At 34.9% G+C, this 18,205-nt stretch overlaps 2 protein-coding genes across 3 annotated transcripts; one reads left to right on the top strand and one right to left on the bottom strand.

Annotated features, from left to right (window-relative positions):
• The first annotated feature begins 56 nt into the window (after positions 1 to 56).
• On the top strand, positions 57 to 8,223 carry LOC132275181 (BTB/POZ and MATH domain-containing protein 2-like). The gene is made up of 4 exons (XM_059776598.1): positions 57 to 738; positions 3,265 to 3,613; positions 6,336 to 6,612; positions 7,758 to 8,223. The coding sequence occupies exons 1-4, from the start codon at positions 326 to 328 to the stop codon at positions 7,937 to 7,939; spliced, it is 1,221 nt and encodes a 406-aa protein (XP_059632581.1). The 5' UTR covers positions 57 to 325; the 3' UTR covers positions 7,940 to 8,223.
• A 572-nt stretch (positions 8,224 to 8,795) lies between these two features.
• LOC132275179 (mitogen-activated protein kinase 15) lies at positions 8,796 to 17,965 on the bottom strand. 2 transcript variants are annotated; one of them, XM_059776596.1, is made up of 10 exons: positions 17,308 to 17,965; positions 15,190 to 15,595; positions 14,894 to 15,021; positions 14,705 to 14,764; positions 14,398 to 14,547; positions 14,116 to 14,271; positions 13,811 to 14,022; positions 12,441 to 12,545; positions 12,160 to 12,320; positions 8,796 to 9,668 (listed from the first exon to the last, which is right to left on the bottom strand). In XM_059776596.1, the coding sequence occupies exons 1-10, from the start codon at positions 17,329 to 17,331 to the stop codon at positions 9,376 to 9,378; spliced, it is 1,695 nt and encodes a 564-aa protein (XP_059632579.1). In that variant the 5' UTR covers positions 17,332 to 17,965; the 3' UTR covers positions 8,796 to 9,375. The 2 variants fall into 2 exon arrangements, with proteins under 2 accessions (XP_059632579.1, XP_059632580.1); XM_059776597.1 differs by having other exon boundaries at positions 8,796 to 9,665.
• Positions 17,966 to 18,205: the final 240 nt, after the last annotated feature.

Raw genomic sequence — 18,205 nt, 5'->3', positions numbered from 1 at the left:
CCAAAAAATCTCTTTTATTTTAATAATAATAAAAAAATCTCTTTTATATAGTCGTCTCTCTCCCTCTCTCTCTCTCTCGCTCATAAAAATAAAACAAAACCTAAGAACTTCATTCAATATAAATTCTCTCAGAACCCCGCATCGATAACCCAAACCTTTAAATCCCCTCTAATTGCTGATTTAAAACCCTATTACCAAAACCCTGACGTCGGTTCCGTTCTCCATTTCTCCCACAAACCCTAATTTTCAACATACCCAACTCGATTCTTCAACCCCTCCAATTTCAAATCTTGAAAAATTAAAGAATTGTAGTTTCAGACATTTGATGGGCACGTTTAGGTCCAAAGAAATTCCCCATCCCTCATCTTCACCACCATCATCTCCCTCCTCCTCGTCCATTTCTCGCACCCAGACCGTAAATGGGTCTCACGAATTCAAGATAACCGGCTATTCTCTATCGAAGGGTATAGGCATTGGCAAGTGCATGTCTTCGGACACTTTCATGGTTGGTGGGCACTTGTGGGCTATCTATTTCTATCCAGACGGTAAGAGCGTTGAAGACAACACGACGTATGTTTCACTGTTCATAGCTCTCGCGAGCGAGGCCACCAACGTCAGGGCTTTGTTCGAATTGTCCCTTCTGGATCAGAGTGGGAAGGGACGCCACAGAGTACATAGCCATTTTGCTCGGACGATCGAGAGCGTTCCGTACGCTCTGAAACACCGTGGTTGCATGTGGTGAGTTCACTATAATTGTGTTTATATTGAGTTTAATCTTGGGTTATTTTATGTGTTTTTAAATTCAGCTGTTTGCTTTTGAGCAATTTGTATAAATTACAAAATAATTTTGCTTTTAGGGTTTGTTTAGATTGTAGGAAATTAGGAATTGGTGGGTTGCTTTGGGTTGTGTAACATGCAGTGGGACATGTATAATGTATTATCCTCTGGAAAACAGCTCGGCACAAGTTAGCTTGAATGGCGATAGTAAATTTTTTGTTTTCTGATAAACGCCATTGATATACATATAGTTATAGGTATACATAGCAAAGACAATAGTTACTTCTCTACCAGCTATATGCCTCTCTTACAAACTGTTATCCACTAAAAGTTTTGGTATTATGGATAGTTGTTATTGGTATTGAGTTTTTAACTACTATCTGACTTGGACAAAAATGAGAATATGACTTTAAACATACCCGGTGGAGAGAAAGGAATTATGAAGCTACCTCCAAAGAACTGGGATCAAGGCTTTATTGAGATGGTCAAGAAAGCACCTCACCTTATACTATGGTTTTATGTGTAATGGGTTTGCCACTTTTGCGTCAACTTCCATACATTTCTAAGTTTTAACTAAAATTTCACATGGTTCCAAACTTTTTCCTATTTTTCTTTTAAGTATATTCAGTTTCAACTTTATGTATGAATTTATTGTTTCTAATCCCAAAAAGTTTGTTACAACTCAATGATAAACAAAGCGCTAACCACTGGGCCATTAGTTCAGCTAGTATAATCTCTCTTCCTTCAAAAGGGAGGTGAGGAGTTCGAACCTCATAGTGGGCATTATGTGGGTGTGTGAGTATTTACTTGACAAAAAAATAAATTAAATTAAAAAAAGCTCTAAAATCCCAGTTAAATTGGATACCATCTAGATTCAAAATTTTATATCTTCTATGGTGTGTTTTTTATTTATTTATTATAAGAGTTTTTTTTTTTTTTTTGATAAGTATAATCTCTCCTCCTTCAAAGGGGAGCGGAATCCCAAGAAACACAAGGGCCAAAGGCACCTCAAACCTTCAAAGAGGCCAAAAAAACAAAAATCTCTTCGAAAGATCTAGAATCTCTCCCTGAGACCCAACAAAAAAGGGTGGAAATAATAAAGAACTTGAGCATAGAAACAGGTTTCTCCTTTCCCTCAAAATATCTCCGATTTCTCTCAAGCCAAATGCACCACCAAATACAAGCATCCCGCACAAGAGCCCCAACAGAAACACCTCTCCAAGCCTCAATCAACCCTCTAGAGGAACGTGGCATAACCCACTGAACCCCAAAGAAATCAGCTTTTTAAGAGTTGATTTCTACCTTTTGTTATTTTTCCCCAATATTGAAAGTCAATCTACCCCAAATAGTTTGGAAAGGGCTTTTTTGTTTGTTTGTTGCTGTTGTATGTATTTTTATTTGGCATAAGGTTAATGTCTTGAGCCAAATTCTGCATTTTTTTTCTTTCTTTTTGTGAATACTACTACAAATTTTTCTGCTTGCTAAATAGATCACCAATTTCTCTTAACTTTAAATTCTATAAATTTCTTTACTTTTTTGTTAATTCAAAGTTTTATCGTTCACTTGTAGTTATACTCTTTTCAAGGCCCAACATGAATTGCAATAATGCGGTTTTATAGTTCTCTATTTGGAAAAAGAGTGTTTTTTTTTTTTTTAAGGGTGGGTGGGTGGGGCAGACTTGAAGCAGCGAATGGTCTATAATGAAAGTGTGAAGTTATAATTGTCAATTTGGTGGCTTTAATCCAGTATAACTACTTGGATAATTTTTACAGTAACATAGTATCTTATAACCCAGTATAACTACTTGGGTAAGTTTATATTCTCAATACACCTCAAATTGATGGTTTTGAAACCATTGTCAAGTGCTGCAGATTATCTAGAGTGATGGCACATGCAATGCACGCTTAATATTAGTGGTGTGTGAAATACTCATCTACAGAAACTGGCCTAGTGGTCTTTTAGACAATGGTCTGTGGTATGGGGCATGTGGCATGAAATACTTAATTCAATTGGGTAAAATTTTAGTATTGGCTTTTTGCTTTAAAAAACAACTTTGCAAACCTGGAGGCAATATCCTTATTGAGTGCATTATGCTTTGTGGTCTAGAGAAAGAGGCTTCATGATTATATTGACTTATGATCGTCATCCCTAAACTGCTACCTAATTTGAGCAGTAGCAATTTCTGCAACCTAACAAAAAGAAGAGAAAAAAAGAAAATAAAAGATGGATGATTATTTTGTATTCAATCCCATGTTCTGTAAGAAGGTTTGCTTCTTTAATATACTAATATAGATCAACTTATCAAAAAAAAAATACTAATATAGATCACATTGTTATCAACTATATTATTTCATTTCCTCTCTGAAGTTTTCATATGCTCCATAATGATTGGTGGTTTTCTTATTATGGGTGACGCAGACAATAATTGGTGAATCCATTGGACATTTTTTTTTTTTTTTTGATAAGTGAATCCATTGGACATTGTAGGGGTTTTAAACGCTTTATCAAGAGAACTGCTCTAGAAACATCAGACTTCCTTAAAGATGATTGTCTTTTGATCAACTGCACTGTCGGTGTTGTTAAGTCACATACTGAGAGACCTAAGGTGCACAGCATACCGTTGCCACCTTCTAATATTGGTCAGCATTTGGGGCAGCTCTTAAAAAGTGGAGAGGGAGCTGATGTAAATTTTGAAGTGGATGGAGAATTTTTTGCTGCCCACAAGTTGGTGCTTGCAGCACGCTCTCCAGTGTTTAAGGCACAACTTTTTGGTCCAATGAAGGACCGTGATAGTCAATGCATTGAAGTTAAAGAAATGAAGGGACCAGCTTTTAAGGTTCTTGAATCGCTTCCCTTTTTTCCATTATCTTTCTGGGGTCTGTTAGTATGTTCTTTTATGTCTTTTTAGTTTGTACTAGTTAACATTTATCAACAAAAAAGAAGTTTGCACTAGTTAACATTTATATGAACTCCGGTAGATCCATGATATTCATTATAAATTATAATATATTGGCTTAAACAACAACGTGAACACCATTACAGGAATAACATATGCTGAACATTTTATAATTAATGGTTTTACCTGGATTTATTGAATTTCTTTCATTTTTCTGATTCCGGCATTGACTTTTTAAAATAGAATAATGATATTTTCATGATGAAACTTGCCAAACTGAGGGACCTAGTATTTCAAGGCTCGGTCTCCACCGTTGTGGAGATACAAGACAACCGTCAAAATTCACAAAGGCCATTATTTCTACCCTCTTAAGTGGGAATAACAAAATGAAAGATACATTCCTTAATTTTGAACACCTGCAGCATCTCACAGTTCTAAACTCCACTCAATACTTTCCTCAAACCAAATGGATTAATTTGCTTTCCATGAAGATCTTACTAACCAGGCCATGTTCGCAAAATTCCTTCCCATGTCGAGTATCCGCATCCTCAACAATCACACCTTCGTCTTCTGTCTCAGATAATTTGAAAGATTGCAGTTGTATAGTGCCAGTGGGGTTATGCCCTCGCTTATCATGATGTACTGATGCTTATCATTTTCAATGAAATCAATTCATTTATGAAGAAATAAAAAAATAAAAATAAAAAAACAAGTACCTCATCCATAATCACTGTCTAGACAGACATTGAAGAGAAAAAATAAGTGAAGCCAAAAGATCCCCAAAGTCACATATAAAGGAGAGACTGTCTAGCACTAGCCAACGGAAGGCGTTAGCGAAGGGAAGGTTTTCAAGTAGCTTTGATGGTTGGTTACCATTGTTTGTTGAGTAATATTGTTGTTTTACCCTATGAAACCTGGACTCGCTACTTTACTATACGCGGGTGCAGGACATGGCTGGTCATCTAAAGTGGAGAAGAAGTGAAAGTGGAAAGGGAAGGTGGAAACACTAACCATTTCACACGATTCATCTTCGAAGGTTTTCTACTTGAAGCTCATCTCTGTTGGAGTCAGAAAAGGTCGTTGAAACGATTTGTTGGATGTTTTCCAGTCGCTGATTGGGCTGCTCCGTTTTTGTTTTTGTGAAGACATGAACCAGCAGCACAATCCAAAGTGAAGATGCCCTACTTCGTTTTTCTTATAACTTCAAAAGTTATAATTGTTGTTTTACCCCAAATCTTCCGGTAATTTCAGAATTACCTCGATGATAAACTTATTCTTTGAACTTCCCAGTATTTTTTTCAATTTTACCCTTCTCTTAGTTTATCTTTTTAAACACTTTATAACGAGTTTTCAGGAACTCTTTGGCACGTTATACATGTCCACATATTCCAGTTTTTGTGGATTAAAAGTATAAATCAATTTTACCCTCCTCTTTGTTTATCGATTTAAATACTTTATAACAAGTTTTCAGGGATTCTTTGGCACGTTATCTGTGTCCACATATTCCAGTTTTTGTGGATTAAGGGTATCTCACTCCTAGACAAGCACCTGTAAGCTGTATCCGACGCTCATACCCGAGTTTGGGTAACATAGATTGTACCTGGTGGTTATATGTGTTTGTATTAGATATACACCTTGACGACTCTTCTAAACCACTGCTCTTGTACTAAATCGTGCTCACTTCAGCAAAGGTCTTCCCGTGTCTTTATTCTTTTCCTAATTGTGGTGCTACAATCATGACTTGTCCACACAATCAATTTGGTGTATTTTTTTTCCTTGGGTAATTGGAAAAATTTATAAATAAGACATTAAAGTACAATTACAACAGAGGCATCCCTCTGGAAGTAACAAAGCCTAGACATTGGCAATCCCAAAACAAGCCTAACAAAGGCAACCCAGCAAAACCATACCCTGATGCAAAGGAAAAACAAAGACAATCTGGTGTTGTTTACTTTGTATTGTAAATGGAACTTCCCGACAGTGTGTGAACTGATATGGTTCAGAGTTTCTGCAAGTACAATTTCATGGTCCATTCAGTTTAAAATTATAACAAACTTGCAAATATAATTCCACCGTTCATTCAGTTTAAAATTATATAAAGCTTTACTAATTGTGTCTGCATCAATCAACTTGTTCACTAAAATAGAGGAATCAATCTGTTTTCTTCTGTGACAAAACTTATGATATTCTGAAATTGTTCATTTATTTTCTTATCTTTTCTTTCTCATTGGAAGAACTAATTGTTTCGCTTGTATTTATAGATTTTCCCTGGAATGCATGGTTGTTGTAAGTGTGTGTACACTTCATCCTTGAGTGTACTGTAGCTCCATTCACATCGTGAATTTGAGTTGCAATGAAGAAAAGATTGTCATCGGTTTGAACTGAAAAGACACCTGATTATGCTTATTTTAATTTCACTCGTATCTGCTTATATTCACCAATGATGATTGATGACACATGCTATATATATTATTTTACTGTAGTGTTTTTTTTATTTTTATTTTTTTTTTAATCCTTTTCCCGGAAGGTTATTTTACTATGATGTTGCTTTGTCCTTTGAAGCAATTTTTTTTCAGGCTTCAAATCCACAGGGTTTTCATAAGATCCATTTGACCACTTGAATGTAAATTGTTAATTTCTCTTTTTGGTTGGATATCTGCAGGCACTACTACATTTTATATACTGGGATGCCCTGCCTGACATGCAAGAGCTTTCAGGTTTGATTTCAAAACAGGATTCTACGCTAATGGCTCAACATCTGCTTGCAGCAGCAGACCGATTTGGACTCGATAGACTTAGAACTCTCTGCGAGTCTAAATTATGTGAGGATGTTACCATTAACACTGTAGTGACAACTTTAGCTTTGGCAGAGCAGCTTCATTGCTTCCAACTGAAAGCTGTGTGTCTCAAATTCATGGCGTTGCCAGAAAATTTGAAAGGTAAAATTGTCAATAACTTTCTATTTGTTTGATTTTTGTATCTTGTTAGGAAAGTTCTACTAGCAAACAGTTACTTGAATTGTTGGGAAGAAGCACCTATGCAAGGTACTACTGAGACAACATAGGTTGGAAGCAACTTGGAATAAATTTCCTTGATTTTACTTTCAGATATTATCTGAAAATGTATTCTTCTACATCATCAGTGTCACATATTTTTCCTGAACATGCTGGCCTTCAGAATAATTTTTATTCATGTTGTGCATGTTTATGTTTTGGCATATCTGATATCGTGTTTCTTTGGAAGTTAATGCATGTGGCTTGTGTAGAACTTCCTGTCCATGTCTGCATTGCCCGAGTATTTGAAAGGAAACACTTGGCCTCACTGATATTTGTACACCTCTTCACTGTCAAAAATTATTTTGGATTGTGATTGTTGATTGAAAAAGGGGGTTATTGCTTGGTCCAATGGTAGAAGTTTTGAGTGACAAGCGTGAGGTCGCAGGTTTTGGGTCCAAACCTGCCAAAGATCAAGTCTCTCTCTGATCTTTATCTTCTAGCGCCTCGTGTAGACTGAACATATAATATAACACATATTGGTTAGTGCACTTCTTATTGTTGATTAGTAGTTTAAAGAGAAAATTAGGCAGTAATGCGGAGGATTCTTATCCACCCCCCCCTCGCGCGGGGGCAGGTGGCCCTTGTGTAATGGTAAAAGCTCAGGCCAACAAGCGTAAGAACATGTTTTTATTGTGAGACCAGTTGCTTTGTGCAAAATAAAGTCAAAGTTGGTCTTTCTTTCGTTTTTCCCTCCCAAGTCTGAGCACCCCGCCTAAGTGACCAAGATTAGATAATGACAAATTTTCTACAGCAGTTGCACTGAGGAGTCCTAGCTGGATGTCACAGCAAGAAAATCACTTCTTATTGGTTGATTTTGTGATTAAAAATTTGTCATGTCAATTTTGTTTTACCTAGCAGTATTTGGTTTATGTATCGTTATCTTAGTTCTCCCAAACTTTCTACAGATGTTCAGTGGTGATATGGTTGCCTTAATTGTTTAAATATATTCTCTCTTGAATATTTATGAAATGACAATCCTTTTTTCTTTTTTTTTCTTTTTTTTTTTTTTCCTAAAAAAAAAAAATCAGCTGTGATGCAAACGGATGGGTTTGAATACTTGAAGGAAAGCTGTCCTTCTGTCCTGACTGAATTGCTGGAACATGTAGCGAGGATTGGTGAGCATTCTGTTATTTCTTATGGAGACAGGAGTGAGGCTACCCTGGACGGCAGTGATGTGAATGGAAGGCGGGCAAAGCAAAGGATATACTGATGTAGAAACAAACAGATCCTTTCTCTGGCCATTAATATTTTTGAACTTTACTGGTACTAACAAATTATATAGGAAAATATAAGGTCAGAAGTATTTTTGTTTCCTTAGAGAAGATAGTTTGATGGAGTTAAGCTGAGCAGCTTGCTTTATTATATATACATGGACTTCATGGTATAGCTCATTTGGGTGTTCTGTACAGTTTCAAGTTTCTTTGATTAGTAACTTGCTCATTACTTAAAGCTGGGGCAACTGAGCAGATAATATTTTATTTATATTTTGTTGAACTGTTTGGTGTTTCTTGGGGATCATTTTGAGGTGGAGGAAGTTGTATCACAAAAATATGCATTGCGAAAATATATATCCTGGCCCTTTCATCGATTGGCAGCAATTGCATTCTCCCTATAATGCTCAAAAATGAGTTGCAGAAAGAGGAGGTGTTTCTTACCAGGAAATAGGTCTGGTCTAGACGAACGAGTAAAATCATGTTATTGTATTTGGTTTGCTTGTTCTCTTATTTCGAATGATGATTACTCGTTTTAGATTATATGAATTCTTGCCTCTAAAATGGCAGCTAGACCTTGTTTTGTTGTGCTAAGGAAACCACTTTCCAGGTCTCGTGCCTAATTTTTTTTTTGTCAACAGTATTTACATCTAAAATAAATAATTTAAAATAAATAAATAAAAAAACACATTTTTTAATGATGCTACTTCAGCCTGGAAGGAACAAACAGTGATTCTCTAGTGATGTCTACCACCGGTATTCTGATAATATACCAGCCATTAAGGGAAGAAAAAAATAAAAATAAATAAAAATCAATAGCTTATATCAAAAGTACATTACAATTCGCATAATCCATGGTTAAAAAAATATTCAATAGCTTGAGTTTAACAGTACAACACATTTCGCATTCAACAAAGTTATTTCTACACGTTTTCCAGTCAAATATAACATATCAATATTTATTTGAGGAAAGTATAAATATTGAGATGTTATAACATCCATTGTCCAAGACGTAACAAATATCAGAAGAAAATATTTTAGCTTTTTATTTTTAAACAATGGGAAGGAATAAAATAAATTGGTAGGTGAATGATATCATTTTTTACTTCCCCTCGCTTCATAACTTTACAAATCCTCCAAATTTTCGTCAGAACAGGCATGGAAAGAAATCCATGCAAAAGTTTTCTACACTTCAAATTAGTGTCGAATCAGTGATGTAAATTGGAAGTTGCTGCCAAAACCTATTTCACCAGCAAACTCCCTTACTGTAAGTCTTCCCAAGCGCCTGTGCTTGAAATCTAGCGCCGAAAAAAGCTGCCATTTGCCTCCATTTAGCTTGCAGTAGATCAGAGAAGTTGAGGCAATTTGAGTTGGATTTTTTTATTTAGGCTGTGATCAGTCTCTACCCCAACTCAGAGGACAACACATCAGAGAGTCAGTACCACTGACTTCCAGATCCGCCTTGAGCAGCAGCCACTTTCCTAGCCACATACTGAGGCTTGGGATGCAGCCCATTGGATTCTTCAACTCCATCTTCTTCCCTCTCGTTTTTACAACCTGGGTTTCTTCTAAGGTATGAAGAGCTAGAAACAGGGTATTGAGTTGGAACAGCTGGATTCCTACCCATCCTTCGCTGTTCAAGAGCCTCTGCTGCTGCTGCCGCCGCCCCACAGTTGTTGTACCGCAAAACAGAACTAACAACTTTCCCAGGCCTTGCAGCACCTCCTGCTGTGAAGGTCATTAATTACAAGTCAGATCTTAAGAACTACAACTATCTTAGGTAAAGAAATAAATAAGGCAGCCTAGCAAAAATGCGATAAGGATTTATACATTTCAGTCCAAAGCCAGTTTCCCATACATGCATTATCTGAGTTTACAGTTACATTTATATGTAGCACATATAATAACTTGAGCGGTGGTGATGGTTTGAGAATGTATCACAATAATGGTGACCAGTGCTGCTCAGATGTAAATGTTCGTACAATTCCCAACATCAACAATTTAAAATTTTCAAAAAATGCAAAAAGCAGGTAGACACTAGGAATGCCAGAAGCACATTGGACATTAATTCTCATAAAACAAAAGCCAGGGAATACTTGTCTCTTGATTCATCAACACTCTCTCTCCCAAAAGAAATAAGTTCCATGCAAAAATAGATACAATTTTAGAAGCTGGTAGAAAAAGAAGGAACGATTTTATATTGCTTTCCCCTATTTTAACAAACCAAGAACAAGATGAGAATTTTTCTATATAACCTGCACAATTTAATTTTGAGCTTACTAATCTATATCTATATGTATATCTATATCTATACTGACTTTTTCTTATTTCCAAACATTTTTCACATTTTTTAAAATACAAAAGAGTCGCTTTTATTAAATGTGCTTGCATTAAATGTGTTTTTTCTTTTTTTTTTTAGTCAAATTAATATACCTTTTTTTCTTTTTAATACAAGAAGTTGACTAGTTTAACATTTATCATTATGCTATAATTACCCTATTGCACCTCTTCAAATTGCTCTCTTATCATTTATAGTGATCAATATTTTTGCTTAATTTGTGTTGAATTTTCCTTCACCTGTTTAAAATTTCCCCTTTGCATTAAGTTCCAAAAATTTCTGTACATTTTCTATAATTTTTCAATCAAATTAATATTTATTTGTTTTAATACAAGAAAAATAGTTTCACATTTACCATTATTGCAATGATTACACTATTGCACCTCTTAAAATTACCCAACAGTTACAATGTCCCTCCCTCTCTATAATTTATAGTGATTAATATTTTTGCTTAATTTGTCTTGATTTTTTCTTCTCCTGTTTTCAATTCCCCCCTCTGCAGACCATAGAAACAATTTAGAATTCTAAAAATTTCTCAACACTAATTAGGTAATGGAAGTACTTCAAAGATTATCATCAACAGCTCTTCATACCCAAGTAAGCCTCTCACAAACAATTTAGTTGAAATACACTAAATACTGTAAAAATGCATATGTGTGTGTGTGTGTGTGTGTGTGTTGTTTATAAATATACATCTGATACATAATAGGACTTTTTTTAGAAATTTATGAATTGAATGGTATTTCTCTTTATTGCAGTATATAGGTTTATGAATTGCTATAACGTAACTATTCTAGAATTAGTTCATGAATGTTTTTTAGGGCACCAAGAGACTATAGAGGACCTAGCAAGAACAATTATACGGAAGCGCACAGTTTGTAAAAATTCCTTTTGCAACATCATTTACCGATTCTTTGAATTATGTGTTTATGTGTTTAGTAGTGCAAAACCATATCATTTAACTAAATTTAAGAGGTTTGAGAAGAAATTATATGAATGATTAGCAAAAGAGAGCATGTGGCCCCACAGGTATAATCAAAAACATATTATTAAAGGCCACATATGATTCCTAGGAAAATAAATCATAGGAAAAAAGTTCACATATGATTTGGATTCATTGGCAACAAGTATACATTTTCGTAACTAAACTGCTAGGAAAGGAGCCCGTACACTGCAATGCAGTAAGTAACTAAATATTTATGGTGAATAGATAATTGGTACTTTATTTATTATATTTTAAAATAAAATTTTGACTTCAATTTTCACTTTCTATCAATTTTTCATCCTACGCTATTTTGTTAATTATTCAGTAGATTTCTAAAGTTTTTGTGGCTTCAACATTTATTTATTTTTTTAAGGTAAATACTAACACCCACAGATACTCATTATGAGACTTGAACCTTCACCTCTCATTTAGAGAAGAATGGTTATACCATATGGACTAATTTTTTACTACCCTCCTATGAGCAACTGATTAATCATTTGTAGACTTGTATCCGCATTTAAATTATTAATATTATTAGTTAGTCAACGTTGTTGATGGTAGACAGTTTTTTTTTTTTTTTAATTATGCATTTGATTGGAGCACAATGCAATTGTCATGTTGAGGAGATCCCATTTGGCTTTTGGTCTCTTTGGTGTGGTTTGGTGTGGTGTTCATTTTTTCTAAAACAGTGCTACTTGGAATTAGAGAGTTTTGATAGGCAAAACAATTGAAACAAGATAGTGGTAAATAAGATAATATTAAGAAGAATCTATATAATGAAGTAAGAAAAACATGCATACTGTGTGTCCCCCTTTAGTTTAGACAAAAATGGTACACATGAAATCACAATCAATAATGATGGTAAAGGAAGTCTAATCCAAATAAGATGTTCACACCTTGGATAGTAGGAGGAACTTGGAGAGGAGGCCTTGTCATAGGGATTCCACAACTCCTGTCCATATGTGGCTTCTCGGCTTCCTTGATGCTACATTTAGAGAGATCATTTGTGATTTCTGCTGACTTCTGTGTTGATTTATCCGAATATAATACACATGCCCTGCAACCAAAATTTTCTTATGAGTGGCTTGAATGATACCCAATTGCCAAAATGATGAAAACAAGTCAGATTTTCAAAAAGAAGTACAAAAGCATCTTAAACACTTGGTAAAGATGAAACCTGGGCAATGATGATGCATGCTGCCTCTCAGGTGGAGCAACGGTTCCACCATTTCCATAGTGCTCCTCAAGATAAGCAAATTGCTTCTTAAATTGGTCAACAGCACTGTTAAAATAGGGATAGAGAAGAAGAAAAAAGATTCACTAATTAGATCAAAATGAAATAATAAAGACATTAGAAAGGCCTTACAAAAAATCAATGATTTTTTAATTGGTATATCCACCCCACCCACCAAAAAATAATAAGAACCTTGCAGAGGTGCCAAATAAATTATACAACTGTTGAAGAATATCATAGGAGTGATTTTGGCCTATGATAGAATATTGATTGGAGTGATTTATGGGATTGATTTTAGAAATCCTCCATCAATGTATTTTCCATATTTATCACTTGTATTATTTCACCTATAAATAAAGGTCCTGATTGTAAACAATATTAAGAGAGAATATAATAAAAGCGATGTAGCCCTTTGGGCTTTGTGTGTCTATCCTTGTGTTCTTCATGTTTAATTTCTCTCCTCAATTTTTATGTCTTTCATCCATAACAAACACTTTCCCCCACAATAAATTATGTTTTCTTCTGTATGAGGAATATTTTAGTTATAAAGTAATTCAATAGGGTTCTTAAAAAACTTTATTTCTACGCGAAGGGTACTGGAAACAAGAAAATTTTACACGAATACATAACATTACTAAAATTCGGTGTCTTGAGCACCCAAATAATCCCCGACTTATTCTCAGTGGTTCCATATTTGTCTCTCCATCCTCCAAGGTTTTTGGAACAATTAAAAATAAATAAAAATTATTTACGCAACTCATGAAAAGCAGGTCGGGGTCAGTCTGGTTTATTCATTACGTATAATGTGATATTGAGAGTTTGGCTATAATAATGATCACTTAAGCCATTAAAGTCTATTTGAGACCAAGTAGGCACCAAAATTTGTAGTAAAGGGTTCAGGGTCACAGGTTTTAAGTATCTGGTAGAAAATAAATAGTGGAAGTGCACGCAATTCAAAATATTATTCTGATTGAATCTTTAAAACAAGGCCAAAGAGTAAATCAAATGGATATAGCTATAAAATTACGAAAAGATATCACAAGTAGATTCTAATAGTGTGAAGTCCACATAGTGGGAATAGAAAACTGTAACCGATCATTGCTATCTATTTTTAATTTTTGAAATTGATCATCTAATGACTGAATGTTTTCAAACAGCATGAACAATCCAGGATATTAAAATTGGCATGCAGTAGCAGGATAAGGGCATTAATGAAAAAAAGAGAATACATTTTGCCTTACTGGAAATAGGAGAATATCACATCCACAAATAGCAGGATGTTCAGAGAGAATTTTAACTTTAGATAACAATACCTTGGATACATGAATCCTGTCGGTTCTGCGCCCTCTAAGTGCTCTTTCAACATCTTTGGATGGTATTCAAGAATCTCTCTATATATTAGCTCTCGTACATCTTCCTTTGTTATCCTTCGTCTTTCAAATTCAAATTCCATTTTTGTAACAGGTTGAGCAGAAGGTTCCCTCTCAACCTTGGCTAAGTTCTTAAAATATGGATCTGCAAGAGCCTGACAACTTGCAAGACAAATACGATCATTTAGAAGAGGCAAACTCAATGTATAAGGTAAGCTATACAATCATATATATCATACGATTCATACCTCTTCAGCAGAAGGTCGATCCTTGGGTTCAAATGCTAGCATTCTTTCTAACAAACGAAGTGCAAGAGGATCTGCATTTGGGAACTTCTGGGTCAAAGGAATGGGCTTTTTCTTCCGCATGCTGCTCAGGTATCTCCGAGCTTTCTCATTGCGTATCTGTAGGAATAAAATCAGTGGTTTGGCAAACAGGCACTAGCAGATGGGACGTGCAATAGATGACAATGAATATTTGAACAATAACTTTCATATATTAAGAAAACAAATTTATCACAAGAAACAGACCCTGGCTATGGCTTCAGGAGACGGTGTTCCCAACAATTCGGTCATCAGATCCAATTGATGGACAACATTTTTTCCAGGAAAGAGAGGTTTCCCGGTTAAAAGTTCTGCAAAAATGCAACCGATGCTCCATATATCTATTGCAGGTGTGTACTGAAAACGATATAGAAAGTGGATGTCAGTAGAAGACGACATTTATCATTCCTACAAGTATATGGTAACTATTACGGATGAGTTGTTGATACATGATATCAGGAAGTGAAAAATCCTGTTATGCTAAGAAAATAGGAAGCCATTGTGAATAGTATACCTTAGAGAAAAAGGATCCACACAACTCAGGAGCCCTGTACCATCTGGTTGCAACATAGTCCTATGATCACACAAATTGAAATAATCAAGGGAAAGGTATTATTATTAGATAACATCTGTTTTCCATGAAACCCATAAGAATTAGAAGTTTCATTGGAATAACAACGCGGTGAACTAAAGAAAAACGTACAGTCCAAAATATAGCAGTGGGAGTATCATTAAATGCCACTCTCGCAAGACCAAAGTCGCAGATCTTGAGCTTGCAGTCAGCATTCGCTAGGATATTTTTTGGTTTTAGATCCCGATGAAAGACATTTGCTGTAAAACCATTCATTAAAAACTATAAGAACAGAATTGGAAAGTTCATAACATGTTAGCAACTACTTTAAAGTCTTATACAAAGTCACATATGTATGTTTACAATGCAATTGCACTGCACTCAAGGCAGTAATAAAGTTGAATTACAAGATTGTAGCAACATATAACCTGTGTGTATGTACTTTAAGCCTCGAAGAAGCTGATAAAGGAAGAACTGATAATGTTCTGGCGTCAAATCATCATTTGCTTTAATAACCTGGTGTAAATCAGATTCCATGAGTTCAAAAACGACATATATGTCTTTGAATTCCCTTCTGGAAGGAGGCAACAAGATGTGCTTTATTTCCACAATGTCTGGATGACGAAGGAGTCTAAGAAGCTTAATCTCACGAAGAATGCGTGTGGCATCAGATACATGTTCAAAAATATCGTTTATCTTCTTAATAGCAACCTTTTCTCCAAGATGAGTATCATATGCAGAGCAGACAACACCATAGCTTCCTTTACCAATTACTTCCTCTATTTTATACCTGCTTCCCTCACCATATTCAGTGAAGAAGTCTACATCTACAGCCTGCATCATCACATTAAAACATGCAATGTCATCAACATTGTCATTGAAATGGTTCAAAGGAATAAAATGTCATTAGCCAAGTTAGTATCAGTCACCGCCGGTGTTGATCTGGAAGAATGTGAATAATAAATTAATAAGCTTTTTTCTGTAGCTTAACCACATTTGACATATTATATTCCACCAACAAAGGTAAACATAAATCATATTATCAGCTGTCATTAAAATTTTGGAGAAATAAAAAATGCCAGGTCAACAGTGTTGTGTCGGTTGTGGTTTTAATCAGGAAAGATAAGATTTGAAACTGAAGCGAAAGAGTAGGTTGATACTATTAAGGGAGCAAAAGTTGGGTAGCATCACTAAATACTCTGTTTCATGATATTAAGGAGCTGCTGCCTGCTGTAAACGTTTCATAGTTTTTCAATCGATTTTGCATCAACCAACAGATTGGTCCATGAGATAAGACAGTATGGATTGAGGAATCTTTGTTCGTTAGATTCTAATCAGTTTTTGCCTTTTTGGCTAGCTAAAGCCATTGAAAACGCTTGTACTTAGCTGCTTTGATATTAATAGATTAATTCTATTTGCCAGGAAAAAGAAAACGAAAAGAAAAAAGATAGCAGGTCAAATTGGAACTGTCATTTTCTATAACTTTCATTACCCCACCTAGCAAAGCCTCATTGTTGCTTGGAATCGGCTTCCCGAATTCTTGTCTGTCATACCACCCAATATAGAGACATATATCCACACATGTATATATGAATCCATTTTTGTGTACATTAATTTTTCAAACCTAAATGTAGACAGAAGAGTTGTGGAAAATTTATATGTTCTATTATACTAAATTAACAGCAAAAATAAAATAATAATAATAATAATATAAAAAACAAATGAATTGCTTCAAATTGTAGAGAAAAGAATATCAATTTTTTTAATTTTCAGAGTTTAGCTGTAATCTACAGGCAATCCAATTTAACAAATAAATAAGAATAGCACAAAGACATAACAATCATTCTCTGCCAAAAAATTCATGCCTACCTTAATCCCATATGAATGGCTGACCCCATTCATATGGGATTAAGGCAAGGGTGGCGATGATGATGATGATGATGATGATGATGATGATGATGTGCTCTGACACTAAATTTTTTAAATAAGTAATAGCATTAAAATAACTGGATGGAAAAGAAAATTGAACTTACAAAACGCAAGGTTTGTGGCGACCGAATGGACATATCAAAATAACTGGAAAACTCCAATAGGAACCGATAAAACCATAACTAATATATATAGGACTCTGTACTGAATAGCATACCAGCTTTATTCATAGTTGCTATATTACTTTGACAAACCATAGCATCAAAGATAATTGCTTGATACGAAAGCATCCATATGCGCTTATTTCGAGTGGGACCCTAATTTTAAAAGGAACACAGAGGCGTGTGGTGCATAAGCTAAGATGTATATCGTGTCAAAGAGCTCATTTCCATCCAAAAACGAAAATTATTCCCAGAAGGCAAAAAAAAAACACATTTAACAGTACGAAACAAACACAAATGAGAGAGAGGGGGTTGCAATTACAATCATTATGACAACAAATAAGCAAATTTTATTACTACATAGACATCTGTTGAGCCCTTAAAATCAATTAGATCCATTATTCCTTACAGTTAATCTATATCTATAATTAATGCGAAAATGATATTATAAATTACCTTTCTTCGCTGATCAGGCTGCATCTCAGCAACAAAGCATCAAAATCCACCAGAGAAATAGATAAATCAGGACTTAGATCACAACAGAGAGCCAAAAAGTTGATTATGCACTCAAATTGACACCAAAAAAAATCAAAGCATAGTAGATCACGAGACTAGTACAAGATCCTGAGACCTAATGAAGTGACTCAAGCTGATCAAAGTGGCACAAGATCAAGAATTTACAATACAAATTCAACAAACATCTATTTAAGTACACACCCTATCTCTGAACCCAAAGTATTAGAGAAGAGAGTGTAAAGTGAAATGAACCAACTTTTTTGTTGGGCAAAAATCGGAACGTCTCTGGATTCAGAGAAAAGGGAATTGTTGTGTGGGTGAAGAAGAGAGAGCATGAGATGTGTCTGGTTTATTGGAAAAAGGTTTCGCTGAAAAATCCGATGTTGGAGGTGAAAATGTATTGTGTGTCGTAGCTGGAAATCAGAGTTTACAGATCGATATGAACTGTTTGGAGTTACAATATACGGCGATAATCTCTAATTTGACGATTATATATATTTGTATATATGGTACAGTTTTAGAGAGAGAGAAAGAGAGTTAAAGTAACGATGCTTAGATCTTCGAGAAGAGAAAGAGATTGTGTGGTTCTTCGAGTTAAAGGATTGTAGTTGAGAGAAGGGGACAGGAAAGGGAGAGGTGTAGAATATTTTTGCCTATAAAAATTTAAAAAATTGTCCATTTGAAAAGACATATTTGCCACTCGACATGGATTATTGAAGGAAAGCTTTAACTTTGTTTACAAAAACTTTGGAAGTCATTCAAGAAACTTCAAAATACAGTGGAAAGTGTGTAAATAATTGAATCATATAATATAATTGCAATTGAAATCTGAAAACTC

This window comes from Cornus florida, unplaced genomic scaffold, assembly GCF_030987335.1.
Source record: "Cornus florida cultivar Cherokee Brave unplaced genomic scaffold, ASM3098733v1 CherokeeBrave_3.0.0_Hap2_Chr09, whole genome shotgun sequence".
NCBI lineage: Eukaryota > Viridiplantae > Streptophyta > Magnoliopsida > Cornales > Cornaceae > Cornus > Cornus florida.
Note: the sequence above shows the minus strand (reverse complement) of the source record. Positions and strands in the feature narration are given on the sequence as shown.